General features: G+C 36.8%; 1 protein-coding gene across 2 annotated transcripts; it reads right to left on the reverse strand.

Moving 5' to 3' along the window:
• LOC133521146 (CD63 antigen-like) lies at positions 1 to 26,339 on the reverse strand. Of its 2 annotated transcripts, none has more exons than XM_061855932.1 (6): positions 26,172 to 26,339; positions 8,917 to 9,102; positions 8,303 to 8,467; positions 4,951 to 5,154; positions 4,138 to 4,233; positions 1 to 1,397 (listed from the first exon to the last, which is right to left on the reverse strand). In XM_061855932.1, the coding sequence occupies exons 1-5, from the start codon at positions 26,229 to 26,231 to the stop codon at positions 4,162 to 4,164; spliced, it is 687 nt and encodes a 228-aa protein (XP_061711916.1). In that variant the 5' UTR covers positions 26,232 to 26,339; the 3' UTR covers positions 1 to 1,397; positions 4,138 to 4,161. The 2 variants fall into 2 exon arrangements, with proteins under 2 accessions (XP_061711916.1, XP_061711917.1); XM_061855933.1 differs by having other exon boundaries at positions 1 to 1,401; positions 4,175 to 4,233; positions 26,172 to 26,337.

Here is a 26,339-nt window from a genome sequence, read left to right on the forward strand (position 1 = left end):
TTAATAGTAGAAAATTTAATTTCGCCATACAGAACAGTATCATTCACAAAAGCGATATCATTGGAAATGCACGAGATTCAAAACACGTTAAACAGACACTTGTTCCCGATACGATAAAATAACTATTTATATACATGCTAGTAAGGCAACACCTATTAAATCACATTGTAATAGAAATGCATATAAATTTTAACACTTTAAATATAAGTATTGTAAATTGGACGTACAACATTGAATAGTATGAAAATACTTTTATTATAGTTCTTAAATACAGTATTGTAAAATTACAAACAATTTCTTAACTAAACTTAACAATTGTTTTAATGCAACAAACATAATCAAATGAAGGTAGAGCATGGTTTATATTTAAAATTCATGTCAAAATTAAAATAAAACCTGTGCTGGTCAACAAAAATGGAAGATCCGCAATAAATACCATAGAAGTCTGTAATGTTGCGTACCATACATTCACTATGGTCGGCATAGATAAATTATTTTCTAAAAGGGAATACAGCAAAACGCAATTTGTGCCACCTTTTAACAGTACACATTTAATCCTGGCACTATTTCAGTCAATCTCAAAAACTAAACATTGTTTATTCTAAAGGGTAGGCGTATATTTTGTATCATTCGTACTGCCTCTAATAAACTCATTTGCCTCAAAATGTTCATAAGACATGTGCGTGTAAAAGTTGCATGAAAACATTTTGAGGTAGGTATTTTTTACGCGCAACTAATTCCGTAGGTTACGTAATCCAATTGATTTAAACTCTATTAGGAATTATGCATTAAAGTTGATTATAAAATTATTGATGTTATACCGTATAGATCAGGGGTCGCCAAATGGCGGACCGCGGTCCGCATCCGGACCGCCGACCCATTTTGTGCGGACCGCGAGAACACAGCAACTTTTGCACTACAGAGTACGTAATTTAAAATAAAAATGTATCCCCCGCATTATCTTTGTTGACGTCAATTTGAAAACGGCCGGGCGAAGTCACTAGCTAAGATAGTCCAGATAGTCCGCAACAAAAAATGTCATTTTTCTCATTGATATGTAAAAAAATACCTTTGTTATTTCTGTAATTACATTTGTTTAAAAAATATTTTTTCTATAAAATGTTGTGCGGACCGCGATGGTCATTTCATTTCTTAATACAGACCCCGAGCGAAACTAATTGGTGACCCCTGGTATAGATACTAAAGTACATAAAGTACAAAAGGGTATAAAGGCAATAGGAATGACACACGTAATTAATTGGCCATACTTGACCGTTCTAGCTTTTTAACAGTTATCTAACTTAATTAACTTGTACATAACATAGTGTGGTGAGTTTCTTTCGTAAATATCCCTTATTGTTCTTATTCGAATGTTTCGTGATGTCTTCGTTTTAGGCGTACCTGTAAATATAAATTATCGTGAGATAAAGTTCAACTTACAACATACAAAAGCGATACAAAAAAATCACTGGTACCATAGATAACCACAACCAATAGTGCTAACCAGAAAAAAAACAACACCAAAAAAACATTTAACAATCACCAAATCAAAGTTATCATTTTTAAATACTTCTTTGTACAACATTGAAACAAAAAATAAGAAGTTTACCTACATATTACACTGATCTAATAAACATGCTATTATTAGGAACAAACAACACAAACATGCCATGTTAATATGTATTTACAACGAACTCACCTATTTTTAACCGATTTGTGCAAAAAAGTATAAGTTAAGAGGGTGTCCCAAAATAATGGAAAATGAATAGGCAAATCATTGGGTGTTTTACAACCCCAAGTAATTTCTGCAGAATACTTTAGTGCTTTAGTGAGAGCTAAAGCACTAAAGTATTCTTTAACATAAAAGACTGATAAATTAATAAGCAGTGTGGACTTATCTGCCTACGACGTTGTCATTATTTAGGTCCTAAATTTTAGAACATACAGTAGTAATACAGGTGTAAATCAAAACCCCATGAGTCACACATATAGTTTATTGAATTTATAATATTCTTTGTCAACGAAATACAGCAAGGCACACTTTTTGCAGATATAATAAGCAAAACCGAGTGTTTTTGGCACGTAATTAGTATACGAGTGAGCATGGCCAGGGGTGTATTTACCCTTAGGGCCAAGAGGGCCATGACCCGGTGCGGCATGCTGCATAGGGCAGCAAAACAGGGTTTTTTTTCATGAAATACATTTTTATCACCATCACTTAATGGAGCGGCGTATCTAATTGGCCCGTGACGCCAAATATTTAAATATGCCTCTGGGCATGACTAATGATCTCAGGCGGCTTTCCTCTACTAATGATTTATGTTATAATCTTAGTAATGCATCTTTATTATACCCACATCCTAGGAAATTGAACCATCAATACTATCAATAGGTATGGACTTGGAAATAATTCCCAATACTCAAACCGGTTTATTTATATCGGCCATGACCGCAGAATAAAGTCATAATATATTACGTACAAAATCTAAGTACCGAGTCAGGCTATTAGCTACTAAAAAATGTTTTAGTTCAGTATATTAAATATTAGTAAAACACCGATTGAGACCATCACATTAGGTTAATATTTTTGTGATAACCAAATATCAACTGTGCCTTAAATAATTGTGTACGCAAAATTACGTTGCCATAATTATGTGGTAATTTAATCATCAAAAATATGGTACCAAAAAGATATATTTTTATAAATTATTTTTAAGAAATATCACAATCATTACAGAAGTGCAATAAGCACGATTTTGAAATAAATGCTTATTGACTACAAAATGTAATAAAAAAATACTTATTCGAGATTCTTGGACAATTCCATATAATAGCGACATCTAAAATACACCAAAGGCTATAAATTCTAGGCCTTACAAATAGGAGCAATACGAGAGCCGTAAACAATTTTCCCTCTGACAAATGACCCTCAGAGGCAATGTTCAAGGTCAGCCCGCGTAACCAACGTGCATATCGTTCACGCTCCGTGGCGAACATAACGCAACTGTCACAGTCACACTAATATGGAAGAGTGATAGAGAGAGATGACTACGCTACGCTAGGGAGCGTTAACGATTGTAACGTTGGCTACGCGGCCTGGCATGCGAGTCTTCACCGAGGCAGCGTATCGTATTATTGGCGAAACATCGGAACGCTCACTTATGGCCTATACAAACGTCACCGATAATCGCATGCGATTTGCGATACATTGCGGCATTTGACCGATCGATTGAATTCGTTGCTCCAACTTAGCCGGCAATTATCTTAAATCGAATATCATTTGTCGCAACGTTTGCAGAAGCCTTTACACTGACTCGCTCCTCGCCTCTTGCATAATGCTTTTTACCAACTAAGTATTATTTAATTACAAGATAATGACAGATAGTATTAATTATTAATTAACAAGTGACAGCTTTAATTATTAGCAAAACATCCAAAGCACTTGCAAACACAAACCGTGAAGGTTTATAAATTTGGGGAAATGAATAAAATCAATAACATATTTCTTTAAAATCTAAATAATGCATTGCTGTTAAATCCTAGTAAATCCAAATAAACGTTTCAGTCCCCCTAATTTATATCGAACCGTGCATTTTTTGTCTAACTTTATCAGACCCTTTTTAGACCTAAGTTAAGTGTGATTTTCATTAAATACAAACCATTACAAACCACTTAAATGCATTTATTAATTAATCCCCCCGCTTCGACTCTATTTAATTTAAGGCCGATTTTTTTAGATATTGATAATCCATAGACAATATAGGTATGCTATTGATTATCGATGCGTAAAAATCGACCTTAGTTAATTATTAATTGCGCAAGTTGTTAGTAGGTATAAAGCCTTATACGGAAAAAGCAATCCTTACCAAGATTTAAAAACCGTTTGCAACGGTAATTATAATAGTTAATAACGTACTAAGTTACATTTAAGGCGACGTCATCTTTATTAAAAATCATTGTTTGAAACACTTATGAAACACGCTTAGTTGAAACTGATTTATAAACTGGCAACACTAATTTTTGGAGACGATTAAAAACAACTAAACATGTTTCAGATTCCTGTCGTGCATCCATGCAGTACACAGCCCGCTTAAAATTATGTTAAAAAGTCAAAACAAAAATAAATTGTGATAATAGGTACCAGTTTTAATGTACAAAATATTAGTAGCGAGACCTTCTGTCCATGTTTCTAATGGAATTGGCGAGACACAGGGCGAACAGCGCTCCTATAACCTGAAAAAGAAAAAAAAAACGATAAGTAAAAGGAATACCTAAGTAAATATGTTGATTATTCCATCAAGTCACACATCCCGACAACATCATTTTTAATACTCCTACCTCCCTCTTACTTCCATTAACCATAAGTAACCTACCTCCTTTCATTCGTGCCTTGCTTTATCGATCCCGTTAACTTATAAAGAGTGCTATGCCATAACATGGGCAGTAAAAAAATATACAATGAACATCAATAGCATCTTAAATGATGAACTTGTGTTCATGGTGTTGGTGAAGCCTTTTTAGTCGCATCACTCAGGAAACACGGACTTCGAACTTCGAAGACTTTTTTATCATAAAAAGAAAGTGCAAAATTACCTCAACATTAGCGACTCCAATAGCGATCCCAGTGATGATTTTGTGTGTTTTGTCATAGTAATAAAGTAATTTGGTGGAGCATTCAGTCCAGTAGGTGTTCCCGGTGGGACATACCTAACTTTTCTAGTCGTAACACTTAGGAAACACTGACGCCAAGAAATCGACGGATGAAAAAAATGTTGGAACATTATTTGGGAAAAATTACCTCAACACAAGCGTAGTATTCCAGCATTTTCGTGGTACATGTACATCCAGTCGATTATTCACGGTGGAGGTCGTATGACTTTTTAGTGACTCACAAAACTCGGACCCAAGTCAACGGAATAGAAAAAAGTTGGATTATTTGGGGGAAATTACCTCAACACAAGCGACTCCAATAGTGATTCCAGCGATGACCTTGTGCGATTTGTCATAGTAGTCCAGCATTCTGGTGGTGCATCCGGTGGAGTAGGCGTTGACGATGGAGCACACTTGAGAGCCCTGGTCGCAGCATTCTGGGGGCAGGTTGGCGACGGCCTGGACGTTGTAGTCGATGGGGCCGGTCTTGCCGCAGCAGGACAACTAGAATTGAACATTTTAGTTAACATATTTTGTATGAATTTGAAAATAAAAATAAAAAAAATAAATTTTCTTTATTTCAGATACATGCGATCCATAATTAAAAAAAAAATGTGGTGAGCAAATAATTACGGCAAGAAATATTCAATTCGGCTATTTTGATATTATATACCTAGCGTAATTTTCCGGAACAAAGTTAACAAATATCAGAAGCTTTTTGTAACAATGCATTCTGATGTAAAATAAAATATACACGTATGTTATGTAGGCCTCGGAATGTACATTTAATTTGGTTGGTATAAGTATCTATACATGGTTAATAATACAAAAAAGAAATCAAGAGCCATTGCGACATCAATATCGATTTACAATGCTTCAATTGATATTGCAGCCATATGCTTTAGGTTCATCAAACCACAACCACGTGTCGCGTAGCCAAATACCAGATACTCGTACACTCATAGCTCAATGGTGTTATAAAGCGTCCGCTGCAAGCTCGGTTCTCAATACAATAGTACATTACGATATAAGTGCGAAAAATAGGAAATTTGTAACGAGTGGTGATAAATTAAAACACGACCGAAGGGAGTGTTTTAATCGACACGAGTTGCGAATTACCTATTCGCACATGTATCGTACAACGTTTTGCAGTACATATGGCCCTTTAAATGTTCGACATAGTAACGTAATATGCTAATTTTCGAACTAGTGCGGTAAAGTAGCACCATATGTACTGTAAACGTAGTTACGCTCTCATTTTAAAACGACTAGCTAGATTGTATATAAGTACCTTATCCTATTGTATTAAGTACGAAGTTTTAGAGCATGTTTAAGTAGCTTCAGAACTTCAGATACCATAACTAAAAAAATACAGCGAATTTAAGTTTTTCATAGCAAATTTGTTTTTCTTCTATTTCGTTTGTTTTATTAGCTGGAGTTGTATAAACAAATTTTAGGCATAGATATACCTATTGTATGTGTGAATTAATCGACATTCATGCCAATATCATTTCTTCCTATTCGCAATTCTACACAGTCTAAATTCCTCACAGTAAGTATTTAACCACATTCGCTATTGTGCACAGTCATTATTTGTGTACAGTAGCGATTCAGCCTTTTCGCAATTCTGCACAATCTGAATTCTACACAACGGCATTTCACCACAGTCGCTACTGTGCACAGTCATTATTTGTGCACATTAGCGATTCAGCCTTTTCGCAATTCTGCACAATCTGAATTCTACACAACGGCATTTCACCACAGTCGCTACTGTGCACAGTCATTATTTGTGCACATTAGCGATTCTCCCTGTTCGCAATCTCGCACAATCTTAATTCTACGCAATATCATTTTCTCAAGCATGCAATGAAATATTGTCATTCTGTTCGGTATTTTAGGCTTCAAACATTTCGTTTCGGGCGGAGCACATCCAAGAAGCCGGCAATTAAATTAAAGGCCTAGGCCGACTAAGTACTATTTTTTAATTTTCATTTCACAGATATAGGAACACAGCATCATGACATTCAGAAATGAAAAAAATAATTGAAAACAATATTTCTTATTTAATAGTTGTTTTTAATTTCATTGCTAGTTTGAGAGAAGCACTATACATACCTAGGCGTGAAAAAAGGTTGCCTGCCTCATAACTATATGCATTCGGCCGGCAACCCCTTTCATCCCGGCCTCTGTAATAATGTTCTATTAATAGAATTTATACTATATTTTTTAGCTTTTAGTCGTCTTTTCATTATCCTAATAAATAAATAATGATATTATTATCACATGATATTGCGTAGAATTAAGATTGTGCGAGATTGCGAACAGGGAGAATCGCTAATGTGCACAAATAATGACTGTGCACAGTAGCGACTGTGGTGAAATGCCGTTGTGTAGAATTCAGATTGTGCAGAATTGCGAAAAGGCTGAATCGCTACTGTACACAAATAATGACTGTGCACAATAGCGAATGTGGTTAAATACTTACTGTGAGGAATTTAGACTGTGTAGAATTGCGAATAGGAAGAAATGATATTGGCATGAATGTCGATTAATTCGTATGTGTGTGTATATTGTTATTGCATGTGAAAAGTTACATTACAATCCAAAACGTACTTTTAAAATGAGAACGAAACTCCGTTTGTATGGGAAAGTGAAATTCGGCCGACTTGCCGGGGACTCTTTTAAACATGTATTTCATTATCGTGTACTGATTGTAAACATTAAAATATATGCAATGTACGATTACAGGAACACATTCATTAATCGCACATAATATATTATTTTTATGTTGTTATTAATTTTAATCTCTCGACATTATACCAAAGTGACTTTATACAGGCATATTGGTGATAAGATTATGTTACGTACTCGTACATACATATATTATTTTTTAATTATTTTTATCAGACTTAATTATTATACTTTAAAACAGAATATGCTGTATAAGAATAAGAACATAGATGAAACGATTTAACTACAACATTTTTCGAATATTTACAGTTATTATATGATACTATGCTGTTTGTCAGGACACGTCTTTAAAGTATATGATTACTGTACAGCGAGCTGCAAAATTACATGGATACGTTATGAATGAATTCATTCATAAAGTGGCTATGAAATTTTGCGGTTGAGTGTACAGCGAGCTGCAAAATTGCATGCACATATTACCAATGGAATTTATTCATAAAGGCACCATGTACTTTTGCAGATGGGTGTACGTATGGCCTCAGTGGCGAGCGACCAGCGGCGCGTTCGGAAGGTCGTGCAGCATTACCGAGCGTCCAAGGGTTTGAAACTTGAATCAGCGTTCACTATGGCCCCTCGAATACGTTTGCATTTGTTTTACTTGGACGCTACGCCACACGCCCCGCTGGTCGCCTGCGAGCGTTCACTCAATTTTCACCCATAGAGCGTTTTCACAGTGTCATTGTAATTGATAAAAAAAATATCGGATGCATGTTATCGGATGTCTGGTCGGATGTCGATATCGGATCAAACGATGTGCAAACGCACTTAAGGGGAGTTGCACCAAACACGGATTAACGTCACTGCAGAAAACTATGATATATCCCGTACAATTTTAACGAACATTGTTACGATGACCGACGGTTTGACTGGTCCTTCGTGTTGTTAGGTTGTGATGGCTCACCTGACGCTCAATCTGGTGGAAGGGGTTGGGGTTCAGCGAGCGGCCCTCCTCGAAGGACCTGTCCATGCCAGTCTTCAGCGCGTGCTTGATGCTGTCGGCGTACACGAAGATGCACACGGCCAGGATCACTTCCACGATGATGATCACAATCAGGAAGATCGCGTACTGGAAACGGAAAAGTAGAGAATTATTACAAAAGTAGAGGGAGCATTCCAGGGACTGTCCCGTACGGACGCATTTTATTTTCTGTGTTGCGACTTTTTTTCGGTGTTTAAAGTAGGCGATTATTTTTCTGTGCATATTTTAGACCATTAGGTCCGTTAGTCACAGAAAAAGAAATTATTGTACCTAGAAATCTTTCAGAAAATTCGCGTTTGCACCAGCAGATGCCAGGCCAATTTAAACCATATGTCAATGCTACAAAGGGTTACACATACCGTGACAACCTTGCGGATAGCTCCGCAGCACACGAAGAACGATATGAGGAAGACTATAGCCCCGATAACGATGAACAGCCAGGGAGCCACATTAAGGCCTCGGGATGTGTCCTGCACCACCTGCTAGTTCCAGATGCCAGGCAAATTGAAACCTTATGTCAATGACGCTACACATACCGTGACAACCATGCAGTGGCTCTCGCGGATAGCTCCGCAGCACCCGAAGAACGATATGAGGAAGACCACAGCCCCGATGACGATGAACAGCCAGGGAGCCACGTTGAGGCCTCGGGAGGCGTCCTTCACCACCTGCCAGTTGAGCACGACTGCCACGCCGATGCCCACCATGGCGATGCCGATCAGCTGTGAAAGAGGAGATATGATAAGTAACAGTATCCGACATTCAAAACTATAATGATTTTTTTTTACCATATGAGCACGACTTGAACTTATTACTCCAAAGAAAAAAACTACTGGTCAGAGTACCAATATCTTAAAAGTACTCATCAATGAAGGAAGATCAGCGCTGACTTTTGAGTTAGCATTAATGCTGAGGCGGGACCATTTCGTGGTAAACTATTTATTTATTGTATGTTTCTTTCTTTTGTTATGTTGTTATACTTTTGTATGTCATAGTTTATCACGAATAAATGCAATGATTTCAATGACACAGTTTACCTACTATTGTTTATCACAATCATATATTCCGCAATTACTAATGAGTGAGTTACTTATAAATACAAATGATCTCATTAATTGGAAATGTGGCTTATTAGTATTTACCAAATTATCATAAATTAAGGTTATAATTATTGCGATATACATACTATCTTCATATACAGACCTCATACTAAACTTCACCACCAAACTAAAAATCTACCATTTAAATTATTGCTCGTATTACAAGATCCACCTTATATGTACAGTCAGCTGCAGAGTAAAGGCACCCCCTGTATAAAAATGTGAATGCAAAGGTGCTAAGCAAACAATATTGCTGACTGTACACGGATTAATGACAGGTACAAATAAAGCCTATAGATCACGATATTTATCTGTAAATAATTAGACATCTGGTTCCCGTTCCATCTTCATGCAGAAGTAGCAACAACAACTAATGTTTACAAGAGATGGTAATGTCCATACCTAATTATTCAATCACAATCCTATATCTCAAATGGCATTGTCTTAATAATGTTCAAGCGCATATAGATGCACCTTGGAAATATCCTAAGTGACCACAGCTTAAAGTAACTTTGATCTTTTAAAATTCGTCCAATCATGCACCGATCAGAGGCGGGTCGGAGAACTTTTACATCTTCAAATTTAATGTATTGTTAACTATGGAGACTATACATCTCTGTTATATTGTAGTCATTATTTTTTTTTAGATTTTTATAATGTAATGTTTACCCAGGTAGTGGGTGTTGTACTAATTTGTAACGTTACTATGTATTTTTCATGCGACTGTATGATGCCATTGTATGATAAAACTGCTTAGAGATTTTTTTTTTTAGTCAAATGTTGAGGCAGTATATGTAAATTTATAGAGGTATCTTTGTGCAGCGTAGATACGGCGAAATTTAAAAAAATTCATTCATTCAAGATAAGAAGTAACCCTACTAGCACGAGGAGTCGAGACTGTCAAGGAGTCCGTCTCTAGCTAACTTTACATTATTTTCATCGAAATTAATATAATATAATATAAATAATAACATTGTCATTGTAAATGGCATGCAGAGTTAGCTTGTTCTAACTTTGTTTAATTTACATATTTTAAGCTTAGAATAAATTTAAAAGTGGAGGCCGTGAGTTCAAGTCTCACCCAAGACAGTAATTTTTCCACTTTTAAATGTATTCTAAGCTTAATAGCATCGTTTGCAGACGTTTCTGCTTGTTAAAATAGTACATTACGATACAAGTGCGAAAAATAGGAAATTCGAAACGAGTGGCGATAAATTAAAACACGACCGAAGGGAGTGTTTTAAATCGACACGAGTTGCGAATTACCTATTCGCACATGTATCGTACAACGTTTTACAGTACATATGGCCCTTTAAATGTTCGACACAGTAACATAATATGCTACTTCTCGCACTAGTGCTATAAAGTAGCCCCATATGTACTGTAAAATATTTTTCCTTTACTAGCAAATGTGATGAAAAATAAACATGCGAATCTCCAAATACTCAAACTTAGAACATATCTGTGACCAAAAACATTTCAGTTCAGGACTCAGGTCGTGCGGTCTGCAGTCGCAGTATTGCGGTCCGGCATTATAACGCCAAATTTCAGGCCGCTGCAGAAATGCCGGGACAGTAGTGCAGCTGCGGTCGGAAACGAATGTTCACATTTAGGTGTTATGAACCTCGTCATTCACGTTACTTCGCAAGCATTTGGAATATGGTTACACTACTAGTCCACCGATTGAAAAGGCACTATAATACCCATTTCATAATTGTACTTGTAACCTTATGGATTAGTGAAGTTTAAGATTTCTCGTCCTTTTCACACGTGTAGAGAATGATAGAGAGATTAACATAAGGGCAGTTTGTATTCATTACGTAACGGTACAGACATATGCGGGATATCGAGGTCAGTTGATTGAATCATTCTGTAATTTTATGTTGGTGTGAGTGCTAAAATTTATTACTTCTAGTTGAGAGATTAGTTGGGAGTAGTAACTGTTAAATATAGTGTAGTAAACACCGATTTATTTACTACAGATGAATATAATGAAACAGTAAATAGCCTGGCTAAAGAGACGAAGTACAAAAATATCCTTAGCGAACTCGGGTTTGGACAAAGAAGCATCTTTGGTGTTGGAGGCCAAAATTCACTTCGGGTTGTTGCGCCACAGCAGTAAGTAAGTTAATAGGTATATACGTACACATAAGTCCGTCAGATCTATCTTGCAGAATTAGACAGATGTCTTTGCAGACAGACTCCCGGCATCTGTATACATCTTTCCCTAATTCCCACAATAAATTGAAAGATTTGTCTTTCAGATAGGTATGACGGACACAACTTTTCTGTATAAACCAAAAAATGGCTCCTCTAAATCCCTCGATTTAAAATACCCGGTATTTTAAATCGATGCACCTAGCCCGCTTCTGCTGATGACTGTTACTAGATAAGTTTCAAATTGGTGAAAAACAACTTTCAGAATGTTAGACGAGGTCATCAATGTTTTTGCATGTATCTAGAACGGCTAGTGCTAAACAAATTTTGTCACGAAGCTAGGTCATATTCCCGCTAGCGAAATAGACGAGACCAATATTAGCGATATCGCAAATTGGCACCTATTTCTTTCAATTAGATTGATCACTGAAGTAGGTCAGTGATGGTCGCTGATCATTCGCCCGATTTGTTACATACATAATGCCTTCATGTGTCAAATTCAATACATTTTGCATCAAATACTTATGTTACTAATGCTGTTTTTACTACAAAAGAACATACCTATCAAAGAGCATATAATCACTACGTTCTAGTACCTATATTTGTGTATTTCCATACACACGAAGTTTTATAAGTAGGCTGTAGGACTACGAAAATATTACCATCATCAAAAATAGAAAACAATTTTTTAATAGGGCCAGTTAAAAGCCGAGATCACTCAGCGAGTTTATTAGCCTAATCAAAAAGGTTTGGTTTCGCTGCGTCGATTGGGCTATTTTTAACCCGCCCCGGCTGTTAACCTTTCAAGCGGCGAACGGGTTAAATGTCGGCTCGAATACTCCGTACTCTCGGTAGCTTTGAGACTTGTTTATGGGTTATGGGGACGTGGTTTGTTTTAAGATTTTATTTATATACTAAAACACACCCAACTTGTCAATAGAAAAAGGCGCAAAGTCATCTCTACGAGCCTATATTTTTTAAATTAGCCGCCTATTTCCTAAACTATAGGCAGATTAAAGAACACAAAACCTGACTTATTGTCACACTGTTGCATTATAAACACCTCAGTTGAATAGGATAATTGCTTGGAGCAAAAATGCTTTCGTATTGGCCGGAATTCCGGATGTTCTACTCTACACGTCGCAAATCGCAATTCTCAACAGAGTCTCGTGAAATTGTATGAGCGTTGATTTATTTTGTCTATTCAATTTTTAATAATTTAAAAAACTTTAATAATGGCGGAGCAATACGTTTATTCAGTTTTAAGCTATGCTCGCGAAGTCTACAGCTCACAGCCAGTACTTAATAGAGTTTGAAGAAATGCCAGTAGGATCTTGCAACATGGATCGGAAATAAGTATTTAGATTACTTTATTAAAATAAGTTTTTGGTAGAAAAAACATTTTTGGTACAAGCTTTTATCGCTGACTTTACTTTTCTTACCACAGGTAACTCTAATATTCATCGAGACAATTTTTAACAACCCAATAAGGTTGCGTTGCTTCAACACAGAGTTCCTATCGTCACCCCCTGTCTCCATCATCAGATCAGCTCGAGCCTTACATTATGTATGCAAATTTTCAGCTGAATAGGAAATCAGGAAGTGGGTCAAATTTAGCTTCCAAGATTTGATCCACGCTAACATACCTACATACTAACAGGGCAAGTTAAATAAAAGCTTGTACATACATACCTAAAAGCAAGACGGAGAGTTTTGTTTTCCATTACGTATGAAGAGTGACTACAGCGTATCGAAACGAATATTATAGTCGAGTTGGGTGCCCATGCATGAAAAGTACGCAATTATAGTTTGGTAAACGAAATCCTAATTCAACTATTACAGTTGACAAGTAGAAAAAGCATAATATTTACTTACGAATGCACTATTATCTGCGTTTCCTTGCTTCCATGGTTATACGATGTACTCGATAAGTATAAGTATATATTTAGTATCCAAGGTGATTAAGTTGTTTACCGGCTGCCTATGTTATTATATTGTAGGCTATAACGTAGGTATTAAAGTATCCACATGTGGATGCTTGATAACGAACTTAATTAACCTTGAAACGAGTAACCATAAGAAAATCTTAAGTTTTCTTGAAATATTGATGTTGTATTTATCATTAAAGTTGTTGCATTATTGTTATAGTGTATAGTTTTGGTCCCTGAAACGATTGGACCGATTTTGATTCAATTTTAACATGTCAGATATTTATTATATTGTATTGTTGTTGTATTACATTGTGACGAAGCCTGTAGCTGATTAATAGTTTGTGTTCACCTGACGAAGCCTGCGTTGCGGATATTAAATAATGGTCCCTGAATAAATGATCTTACATATTTAGGTACCCACTGAAAGTTGAAGTCGTTATATATATAACTATGTGTACATAAATGACGTACTGATTTTGATAAATCGTGTAAGAATGAATCGAAACCCCTATAGCTTAAATAGCTAAATAAAACTAATAAATTGCTAAGATGTCCGAGCTAAGCCAGTGACCTCTAGAGGGTCTAGGTAGGATGTACCTGAGCCGACTAGGCTAGACGTCTAGACAGGAAGGAACTGCAATTGAGACAAAGACAGCGCAATGACTCAAGACAATAGTGCATTTCTTAATTGTTTTATTTATAAAAATATAACGCTAATTAAATTCAAAACGATGTATTTGGGTAATTTCAAGTTACTTTGGGAGATTTCGAAATTAAGTAATGCCATGTCATAATCGGAGCCTTACCTACTTTTGACAGACTTTTATCGTGCTTTTATCCATTAAAATATTAGTTAAATATATCCCAGTGATGACAGTACAATTTTGTTTCAAAGTGGAGTTAGTAATGATCCGATAGCTTGAAGCGATATTTTTAATGACACTGTTTTATTTTTAATCCTCTAGCTGGCTTGTGTCGCCCACGTGACGGTCCACCGGCCAGTGATTCATGTTGCGATACAAACACAATTCGCGGCGGTTGATGTCATGCATTCGCAGTATGCAGAAATGACGAGTATGTATGGATGACGAAAATTTTAAGCATAAAAGAAGCATTTTTTTTTAAATAGGCTATTTTGTGTCCCACTGCTGGGCAAAGGCCTCCCCTTTTTTCCGCCACTCATCACGGTTTGAAGTACCCCACCGATCCGGGTGCATACGGCAGACGTGTCCTGCCCAACCCCACTTAAGCTTAGCGGCCTTAACACCCACATCTATGATACCAGTTCTGGAGCGCAGTTAGACGGAGAAAATTATAATAACTATTGTATTGGTTATAGTTCTAGGTATCGGTTCTAGCACTTAGCTTGTATATGTATATTAAACTGTACTGTATCATCTTTTTAAGTAGACTTCAAATTGCTGTCACGAAAATTCAGGGACCATCCTTGCTTCGTAGATGTTCGTGAGAGCATGTGCTGAATTCAATGTTTTGCACATTAGTCACCTTGTCTAACCTTGTTTAGAAACTGTTTGCTGTGAATGACGTTTTTCTGTGATTTCATTTGAGTCTACGGCGCATATGCTTCCACAGATCGTTTAATTTGGCATCTATTTGAAGCAACGCAAACAAAAAAATTAAATTTATCAAATTATTCACCCAGCATCTACCAACTTTAAATTGACGGTGTCAACCTGTCAACACAACTTATGTTACGTTAATATAGGCCACAATTACATGGATTTCCTTTATGTAACTGTAACAGTTGTAAAAGTCAGCTAAATGTGGCATAGTCCACGTTTTTAGTAAAGTACTCGTATTTCTAACAAGTTTTATACTCACTTGACAAGCCTTAATGCTTTTGATGTGGTAGTATTTAATTTTGAAGCAAAATCTTGTCTTCGTGTCGTATGTAGCCAATAAGGTGAAGCCTAATGTTCGTTAGGTACATAGGTAGTTTCACAGTATGAGTAAGTGCGTTCCATTACTTATGTCATTAAGAAGAGCTTTGCCGCCCTAATGAGAAAAGTGCACTGAATGCGCCTGACCTGTATTTCACCCTCATTTGTTAATTTACACAATTACGCCAATTAAGAGGTCAATTGCATGGAAATTGAGAGAATATGTAACTATATCGCCCGGAGGTTTTAAACATAGTAATCAATCTGTGTAATGAGTCTGAGAGCGACTCGACCGATATTAGGCAAACAAGATTTTGAATTCAACTAAAATAACAGGTAGCTTCGGTCAAGGAATTTAACTTAGTACCATTTCGTATCTTGTCACAGTGACAATTGTATGAGGTCCCTATAACTTAATTTACTCTTTGGGTCCCTACCTACTTTCATATTGATTGAAACTGACAAGTTACGAAATGGTACTGAAATTAAATTCTTTAACTGTTCCACTAAAAAGTAACAGCCATAAACATAACAAAATGTATTATTTTTATTGTCAACATAAATAACATTAATAATAATATAAAAATCTATAAACAAATATGCGATAGGTAAGATGGGCGAGTTTAATGGTAGAGTTATGGATAATCATAGTCATATTTAGGCATAGTTTTATATTTGCTACAATTATGGTACATTGTAGATTTTTCATTAATTACAATACTAATTACCTCGATGGAATAATTTGCTAGAATTACATTCTCATTCGCTTTGAGATGAATCCTTACTTCCACTTTTCATAACAAAGCTATTTCAGGGCTCCTCTACACGATAGCCTAGCGTAGGCCAGTCTGAGGGACGCAGCTATGCGGCGGAATGAGATAGCAATATCACTTACTGCCTCTAATGCGTCCCTTGGACTGGCCTGCGCTGGGTCATCGTGTAGAGGAGCCATTAGTTGTAATGGAAAAACTAGCAACTGTAGGCATAATTCTAGGTCATCTATTATTAGTCAACGTACTAAGGTCGCGTAGGACTGGGTTTTCACCCATTGTATCTTGAGAAGTAGGTCCCATTGTGGTTGTGACGTTAACAATGACATTATATCGTAGAAACGTAGGGAAAATGAGTACGCATCTTCCGATTCTACAAAAAGTATTGTAAACGTGTATTTGACATAAGTATGTCCATTCCATTGTTAAATGGGTGAATCAACTATTTCTTGTTGTTATTCTGTCCCGTCACCCAGGCGACAATAACAGCATAGTTCGTTATGGCTCCTCTATATGATGGGCTATTATACTGGCCCACTAAGATAGGCCAGTGTGTAGAGAGCGTACTAGCGTAGTGGTGTCGGATGGCTTATGGCGCGGCGGGATAGCGATGGGATGGCCATAGTGTCGGTTTTATGGCTCCTCTACATGATGGCCCAGCGTCGGCCAGTCCAAGGGACGCATTTATGCGTTAGAGGGAGAAAGTGACATTGCTATCTCCTTCCACCGCATAGCTGCGTCCCTTAGGCTGGCCTACGCTGGGCCATCATGTAGAGGAGCCCTTACGTTCGCACATCAAAGGTAGTGGGCCAGCGACCGTGGGTATGCATCTACACGCGGCCCATTCCATAGTGCGGTCTTTCAACCATCATACAGCCATCTGGCTGGTCCAGCGATGGGATATCGTGTAGAGGAGCCATAACCATCGCATGGCCATTTCGCTGGTCTAGCGCTGGGCCATCGTGTAGAGGAGCCATTACAAAATATTTCGTACTACATATGTATATATATTATCGTGCTTGAACGACAGCCCATTGTGGAAAAAGTATAATAACTACCACAAATATGCATGTTTGATTAATTTAAATACCATAAAACAAGGGTTTTAAGAGTGAACAAGGCATCGGCAACCATGGTAACTAGTGACAAGAAACATGTTCACCCAAATAACTAATAGGTAGCTAGCTATATTGCATAGGTTCCATAGCCGCCATCCTGGCGCCGCTATGGCGTGCACATGTTAGACCGCGAGCCAGACAGATTTCCACGACCAATCACCTCCCGTACGATAACTCGTATAGTCTACGTAGGCATACATAGCATACATATGATGAACTCTCGTGGACGTTAGCTGCCGCTCCGTTAGTGGGCTGAGGAATGGCAGCCACCGAAACACGTAAAAATTTTCATCGCCTCCCGTTTGATACTTTGTCAGATGATAGTTTAGATACTATTTGAATTTAAAAAATCGTCAGCCGGTTGTATCGCGGTGGAAAGAACGTCAGCTGGTCGCATGCACATGTAAAAAATAAGCGCTTTAGTGCTAGCTTTAGTGGTAAGGCGCGTATTTTTTACATGTTTTCGTGGAAAGTCTTTCCACCGCGATACAACCGGCTGACGGTTTCTTTTAAATAACATTAAACATAATCTGACGCAGTATCAATCGGGAGACGATGACTGAATAACATTTTTTTTACATGTTCATGTCATCAACTAACGGTCTTTCCATCGCAGTACAACCGAATGACTATTTTTTTTATTCATGAGATTACCTAAACTATCTGACAAAGTATCAGCCGGGAGGTGATAACTGACAGCATATGCTCCTGGCCCGCGGTCTATGTAGGCAGCAACGACAGTAATGTGTAAAAGTTGTTCATAGAAAAGGCTACCAGCTTTCTCGAAATGTATACTTAACATAAAGAAACATGTGCGTAGGCACCTACAATTTGATCAAACGTATCGCGTAGTTATTAATCGTGCCCATCCGATACCCGTCCGTATTAAATCTGTCATCTAAACCTCCGAATTTCACCCATAAAACCACTTATAAATATACCTTTAGTATAGTGAAACTTTATTACAACCAGATGTTAAAGTTCTTATAAATTTATGACCTCTAAAATGCTATTTATAAATAATTTGGACGTTAACGGTAGTATACTTGTAATAACAGAAAACAATCTTATGGTTCTGAACTTGATTGGTATAAAAAGTAGTAGGTATAATTATTATAATCAATAGCATTCGAGTCTTTTACACAGGCTATAAAAATAGTAATTCAAGGAGGTATCAGACGTTTTTCAAAAGCTGTTGTTACAAATGCAAGTGTATTTTAATCATCTCTTATTAAGTACAAATTAAGTCTCGGAAACCGGTTAAATTTCCAAAGCGTTATTATGTACTTGGCGCAAAACCTTTTTAATTCGGTTATCCGTTATTTTAAAACCGGTTTTTATCAGAACAGTTCCTGTCAAATTGGTTTAGAGCAAAAACCATATATTTACGTGGCACACCACCAGGCCGTTTCGTCGCTCGTCGAATAAACCGGTTTAGGTTACAATAAAGTTCTTAAAACGTCCACGTTCTTATAAACCGGTTTTACCGGTATTTTATAAACCTGTTCCGTGCCTTGGTACAAAACGTATCAATATATATGTATAGTAGTAGTAGTAGGTACCTATCGTAGAAAGATATCCTTGACATTTTCTTAGCTCACAGAGACGAGACGGAATGCACCCTAATTTATTGTATCGCTCGGCCCCCTTTGAGAGAGATACAGATGCCCTCTTGGAATGAGTCATCCGAGCATCCATCTTTCAGCTAAGCTACGGTACGAGTAAGAAATAATATGATTTGACTTTGTTGGCTTCCTGCCACACCGAGAGAAAAAATAGGCCCGTCAGTTAAGTAGGTAGATATAATTACATAGTAGGTAGATAACAAGATATCTCTCAAGTTTTTTTTCTAAGTAATTACAATTTTTAAGACGAATGTGGAGAACCCGCGCGAAATCACCTTTTCATACAAACGTAGTCCTCATTTTCCTCTCTGGTTATAACATTATTGTGAATATTTTGACAGAAATTGTTGCATATCAACCACAGCTATGGCTCTTTCTTACGTTTGATTTTTTTTTTCGAATTTTTAATTACTTATTTTAATATTTGTATAACATCTGTTTTTCGCTTATAATTTTTACAATAATTAAAAAAGTCAAACGTAGGGTTATGGTTAATAGACACCAAATTATATAAAAATATTTTCCACAATGTCAATATTCAGAGAAGAAAATGGGGAGAACGTTTGTATGGAAAAACGGCCGTCCCCTTACCTCTTAATTATTGTACCTATAATTGTTATAAAAGTTATATAAAATGTAGTAACATGCTATGATGCTTATTTTAAATTATGTTCTTGTGAATAAACTTTCATTCATTCATTCATTCATTGAAATTGGACATCAGTGAAGATAATCAGGTGAATTATAGCTGCAGACTATGTAAAGTAAAAAAAGTCTTTAATACAATTTTGGCGCCGAATAAGTCTTCTAATCTAATATTTAAGGAAAACCTTTTTAATGTAAGGAATAATTTTTTTACCCGGACATGTCTAATTTATGACATTAATTCGGGGGTTTCCCTACCAAAACTAGTATCTACACCCAAAAAACAGACTGTCGACCTTGGAGTGCAAACCCACGCATTATAAACAGCAATAATAACAACCCAACCCACAAAAATATTTCCATTAGCTACAAAACACAATGTTAAGAATTATAATTACATTAAAATTCCCAAATGTAGGGTAAGTGCACCATTAAGCGACACTTTTACATAAATAACGGTAACTGTATTTTGCAGTCAAAATCACAACAGGAAAAGTGGGGTAAACGCACCCATGAGCGGACGATATATTTTAATACGAGTTCTAAAAACTAACTACACGTTCTCGCGTTTGCATAACTGGCGTAATTATACGTTGCGCGGATACCGCAGCTGTGAGTAATCCTCGTTGAGCAACTTAACCAACGTATGATGTCACTTTGAAAAAAGTCTTAGTATCAAATGAACAGGTATGTATTTTTATTTTATAGCTGACTGAAACATACTGAGGTTGAATGATATTACACTTTGAGTATTGATATTTAACCTTTTATAGGGCACAATCAGATATTGTAAGATTTGTAAGGCAAAATGACCACCTTATACCATCATCCTTTTGCATTTTTTATGGAGAATTTTTAATCTGGTCCATCAAAGGGTTAAATTATTATTATTTTGAGATGTTCCTTAATGTTTTATAATGCAACGGTGCAACACAGGGTTTTACTTTTATACTGGACTTAGATTACGCGATTTGAAGTAAACACGTTTGTTTAAAGACTTATGTTGAGATAAATTCTTATTTACTATGAAGACTTCTTATTATTATTATACTGAGTCTGTTGAAACTTCCAAGTATAGCGATAGTGACGCTATCGTTTCATATTGATCGTTTGACCTGAGAAGGGACTTGGTCATTATGGATGTTTACATTAACGGAATAGATGCCATCAATATACTTTTGCTTGGGAAGCATGTCACACAATATATTTTTGTTTGAGATGCGAATCACCAATCTCTGCTATTTTGAGTTTGGCATACTTATTTATAACACTACAACTGGCTTCTCAAAAGAATCTGCTAAACGCGAGGCCCGAGGCCGAGGAGTTCAGATAGTAATATCTTGTTATGAAACGGTTAGGGATATGATCTGTCAGCCGTCAACAGTGACATTTGGTTGAAGAAATATTACTGTTGACAGCTGACAAGTTATATCTATAACTAAACCGTAACAGATTTAAAAATCTAAATACCGTTCACTATTCGTGTAAGTGGTCTGTGGGAATAGACCAAATTACAGACCAACGAGCCATTTTATAGTTCTACAAAACCGCATTCTAAAGCCCTTTGTTATTGCACTTTTACAGCCAGCATGATAGCATGTTACAGCAAAGCCACTGGTTACCAGTAAGCACTTTAGCTCAGAATGCACAGGGATATACTGCAGTGCAGTCAAGTAAAAATAGACTTTAAATGCGCGTAAATGAGTGTTTTTTTAATATAGAACGCTGCAAGCTCGTTGTTAGCTAACGCGCGGTCAGCAACCCATCATGGTGTTGACCTTATTTCCAGGGCACGAATAAACAAGTAGGAAATTCATTCTTTATCTGCTTAATGAAGCGACTGATTGAGCCAAGTTAGCTGTGAACTAAATGATACAAGTCCCAATTGAGGCCGTATATGTACCCATTGTAAAGATTGACACACCGATAGAAGTAGATCCTGTTTTGAATTCTTCTAATTGGGAAAGGGAGGATCCTGTCGACGCTCTATTGTCTTTTATTTTAGAGTGACAATGACAAGCTATATTTAAAACTGACACGATTTCGCGCCAATCAACTTAACATGAGAGAAAATAGCGGACCCGGTTACACAACTCCAGGTGTCCCAACGTTGCATAAGCGGGTCGTCGACCGGCGACAATGGCTGCCACGTGAACGAGGGGGCGGCAGGCCTATAGACGAGCTAGGAGCCATGGACACGGTAATCCTAAGCCCTTTCATGGTCACAAGCTCACGACGAATGCGTAACTGGATATTGGAGTTTCCATGCGTGTTTTACTTTTGTTTCCTTTAGTATTTTATCTTATAAATATATCTAGACTGAAATAAACTCTCTTTAACTTGTTGTTAAGGGTTCCGTACTACTCGTACCTCAAAATGAAAAACGGAACCATTATCACTCGTGTGTCTGTCTATCCGTCTGTCACAGCCTATTTAATTCTTCTATGTGTATATAAGGACAGCTATTATTTCATTATAGTAGTCCCTGGAATATGTTGTGTTTGGTTATCTGAATTCAACACACCTTACTATGTTTACCCAACCGTATAACTCAATGAAACAAAACAATCGTATTTAAAAAGCTGCAACAAACAGAACTCGTAGTGGATTGTCTAAAATATTCATTAGGGTGTCGCCAAGGATCCGCGCCATTGTGGCGGACTTAACTACCGATGACTTCATTCGGTGTTCGCAAATACAATAAGAAACATGCCGTTAGTCTTTACGACTTATACAGGCTTCGAGGATAATCCTATAAAACATCGATGTATTCACATCATGTCATCTTGAATAAATGTAGATCCTTCAAATTGCAAGACAAATGTGTTGCAATTGTGAAATGAAGTATAAAATCGAATTAACAAGGTCGACACGCAACATCCTCAATTATGAAGCCTTAATGCTATGCTTGTAGTGTGCGAACGTGTTACTAATGTAAATAAGACTGCTTGATTACAATGATGTCATCGTGCGACTTGAAGAAAAAGTGGAGGAAAAATATTCAGAAATAAAGATAGTTTAAGCGGTATCTTGATACGATAAAATAAATGAGAGTGTAGCCAACATTGAGACATTATTATTTAAACACAAAAAACAACAACGTACCACTTGAAATTGCGATTCCTATTTTAAAGGAGATTGTAAAAAGGAATAAATCCTATCAATACGTTTATTAATTGATTATACATATAAGCACTGGTAGCTGGAGCTTAATTGGCGGCGCCAGTGGGGCGTCTGAGAGTGCTCGTTTATGCGATGATGTCACGGGATCGGGTCATGTGGGAGAACTGAGCTAGGTCTAGGTATGTTTATAGATTTATCTTTTGTAATATCAAAACCAAATTTTAAGAACCAATGGTACAATGCCTCAAAGGCCTATTTCAGATTTAAGATAGTTATAGATATTAGATACACTATTATTGTAAAGAACCAACGAACAAGAAATTGGTGTACCTACCATTATCCTGATGGTATTGGTAGTTTTTTATTTATTTGGAACCCTCAGTTATTCAATGACAGTACAGAATAGATTGCGGAATATGTGCAAAAAATTGTACGCAGAAGGTGGAATTCGCATTCGTTTAGTTGAAGTATGATCATTTGAGTTAAATTAAAAGTTAGATTGATTAAAAGATTATCCGTATACAATAATCAGAGTCCACAAGGATAATAAGCCAGGTAAAACTCGGAAAACCCTTGAAACTAAGTCACGTCTCACATCCTACTTCCTAGCCTTGGATTTTCCGAGCGGAGGATATTTCCTTGACCTACTTCTTGAAGGAGTTTCTACAAGGGCATCCGGTACGATGAAAGTCGTAGCCTTAATAACAGCAACCTTCGAATGAGAAATCTTTGGCATCGCAAGTGATTTCAAGCTTGTTTTCCTCGAATGAGATTCCTCGTACTCTACCGAAATTATTACCTATAAGTATATTTTGCTGTTTACGATCTTTTTTATCGTCTAGAGATTGTCCTTTGCATATTATTAATAGAGGATAGATGGCATAATGCTATAAAATTATCGAGACAATTTCCAAGGAGTCCAGTGTCAACAGACTACTAGATTACAGACAGAGGCATTAAGAAGGGAATCAATAACTCGTTCCGGTACAACGCCGGTGAACCCTGCGTATATAACCTGCGTATACAACCCTTTGTCGTGTTGTATGCCACCGATCATTACTAAGCCAATAACGTCAGTAAATAGCTGAATCAGTGATACCTATAGCCAAACGTCATTGTGTGGTATCTGGTATTAAATGATTTCAGCCACAGAAAAACGACGAGGAAATTACTGGAGGGTTACGATACATTAATTATTCAATGAGTAGGTGCTACACCTGTTGCCTGCAGGGCGAAGGGAGCTTGGTCACGCGAGCCGCGACCCAGTTAGGGGAGCGCAGGGTGCTGTGCAAGTCAAATATTTTACAAGGCACAACAAGTGCACGGGCAACGACTGTGTATAATCTAATAAGGAAGGCAGTAGGAATCATGCAACACTTGTGAAAAAGCAATTGCCTGCTAAAGCACCTGCAGGAAATAATGTAAAGTAAAAATACCTATTACATATATCTACATCCCTCCAATGATTAGTAAATTCAACCATGTTTTAAGCTCTATTAGTGAAAATTTGGGAAATCAAGCTGCGCGACATCAAAGATTCAATTAATTCAACTAGGTAATTTCTAGATGTAACCAAGTTTTGTCACTCAGGATTAATGCTCATTCAGGTGTTTATTTTTCTTCTTTGAGTGTCACACCATCAGCGGTGAATAAACAGGTACCAGCTGCACGTGGATTTTCAATATATTGAAGAGCATTTGTCTGACTTAATGAATATGGATGTTATCGAAAGCAAAAATATTTTGCCAATTTTCAGTAAATTGTTTGGCTGTTACTACAGGCTTTATGCTTTGTATTGAAATTGTTGAATGTATAAATGAATACCACGCCTTTTCAGCATATTGCATTCGGTAGTATGTTGCCATTGTGTGGCCTGCGCGTGATCTCGAACACATGGCGTTTTTTCACATACCGGCAGGTGACGATGCATTGGTATTCCCCTTTTCAAACGCCATGCATATGCCACACATGGTTTACATCTACCTTTTATTACATTGCACTGCATTACCAAGGACTTACCCACTGGAAATAGGTAACATGGACGCCCTTTGAGAATTTTTGAATTGTTTTGTCGGCTTTTTGTATTATCAGTGCTAGGTGCGTCTGTTTAGTTTGGCTTTACTTTAAAAAAACAGCTTGAATGCTCTTTTTTTATTTTTTAATAAGTATGTCAAATGTTTCTTGAGTATAATTATTATTCAATAATTAAAAATGAAATCGCCTTAAAGTTACTTTCTGTACACTGACAATGTTAATTTGAATAGGGTGATAGGTGTGTCATGTCATCCAATTACAGTGACAGGTTATTTGTTATTTATTAATGTGTGTGAAGTTTCAAATAGGTGCGCTATTATACGTCACTTAGGGGTATTTTCATAAGCTATTAGTAAGTACTTAACCTAAATTCAAGGCAAAAAAACCTGATGAGCTCTCGAGTAATTATCTTTTTGCAGACGTAAAAATATTTCGTATTCATATTACTCAACAGAATAATAAGATTGGTTTCTTAGCTAAAATCGACCTAGTAACCAACCAAACGTTGAGATTCAAGGTCAGAGCCATTGTGTTGTTGAGACCAAAAAAGAGCGCCAGGTGCAAAAAGTTTCGTTCGGATAATATTCTATTTGCATTTTAAACTTTTAGCAGTTAGGATTTCTTATTTTATTTTATGATTATTTTATTCCTAGTCCTACTATTGCATGTTTTTATTGATTCGTACTTTACGCGTTAACATATTTATTTTATTGTACTAGGGAGGTACGCTTATTGGGGCGTTTACCTTACTTGAAAATATCACTTTGAAAGAAGAAACAAACAAGTCGTTACTTATTTTAAGTAACAATAAAATTAAGTTAGTTTTAATTAAAAACTACTCGCTTTTAGGTTTTTACTACGTTGGTATTGTGCACTTATTAGTTACTTTGTACTTAGGAATTGAAGAATTGGGCGTATCCAGTTTTAACACATAACCGTAACCACAACCACATATTGTTCACGTTTTTGGTGATATGCAATAAGTAAGTGTAGTTTTGTGAATAAGTGGTATTTCAGGTGTTTTGGGATAAACATACCTACATAATTATTATATTGCCTTTTTAGGTCTAACTACGCACGCTAATGCAAATAGTTGGGCAATACTTAATAACATCATGGTAAAAGGTATTAAGTATCCAAGAGGACCATAAAGTAAATTTTGTGTTTCAACGGTTCACGATTTCTCTGTAGTAGTAGTACATCCTTTTGTTTCAACGTTTTGTTATCTCTCGGACAATCCGAATCCGAGCGAGCGTTACGTTCAAATTGTAAAACTGACGCAACCTCCGCAGGTAAGCCTCCGAACCTTAATGGCTCCACAGGTATGGCCACGTCACAGGGCTGTTGGTTGACCACGAACCGGAACAAAAAACCGGTTCTCACTCACCGCGAATAACAAGTTGAAGAAGAACAGCACATATTTCACAAAACTCGTACCACAACCCATGTTGGACACTGTTTTGATTCTCACAAAACTTCACACACTCGCGGTTGTTTACTTGGTGCGCTGACGGGACGCAGCCTACTCGGGTTGGCGTCGGAGACTCTGTGAGGA

Source organism: Cydia pomonella, chromosome 9 (genome assembly GCF_033807575.1).
Source record: "Cydia pomonella isolate Wapato2018A chromosome 9, ilCydPomo1, whole genome shotgun sequence".
Lineage (NCBI taxonomy): Eukaryota > Metazoa > Arthropoda > Insecta > Lepidoptera > Tortricidae > Cydia > Cydia pomonella.

Excerpts from the sequence above, each read along its gene's own strand:
- LOC133521146 (XM_061855932.1), bottom strand. The coding sequence starts at position 26,231 with ATGGGTTGTGGTACGAGTTTTGTGAAATATGTGCTGTTCTTCTTCAAC. Across the intron at positions 9,103-26,171 it reads TCTTCAACTTGTTATTCGCG|CTGATCGGCATCGCCATGGT; the intron begins GTGAGTGAGAAC and ends CCTCTTTCACAG. Across the intron at positions 5,155-8,302 it reads TCCACCAGATTGAGCGTCAG|TTGTCCTGCTGCGGCAAGAC; the intron begins GTGAGCCATCAC and ends GTTCAATTCTAG.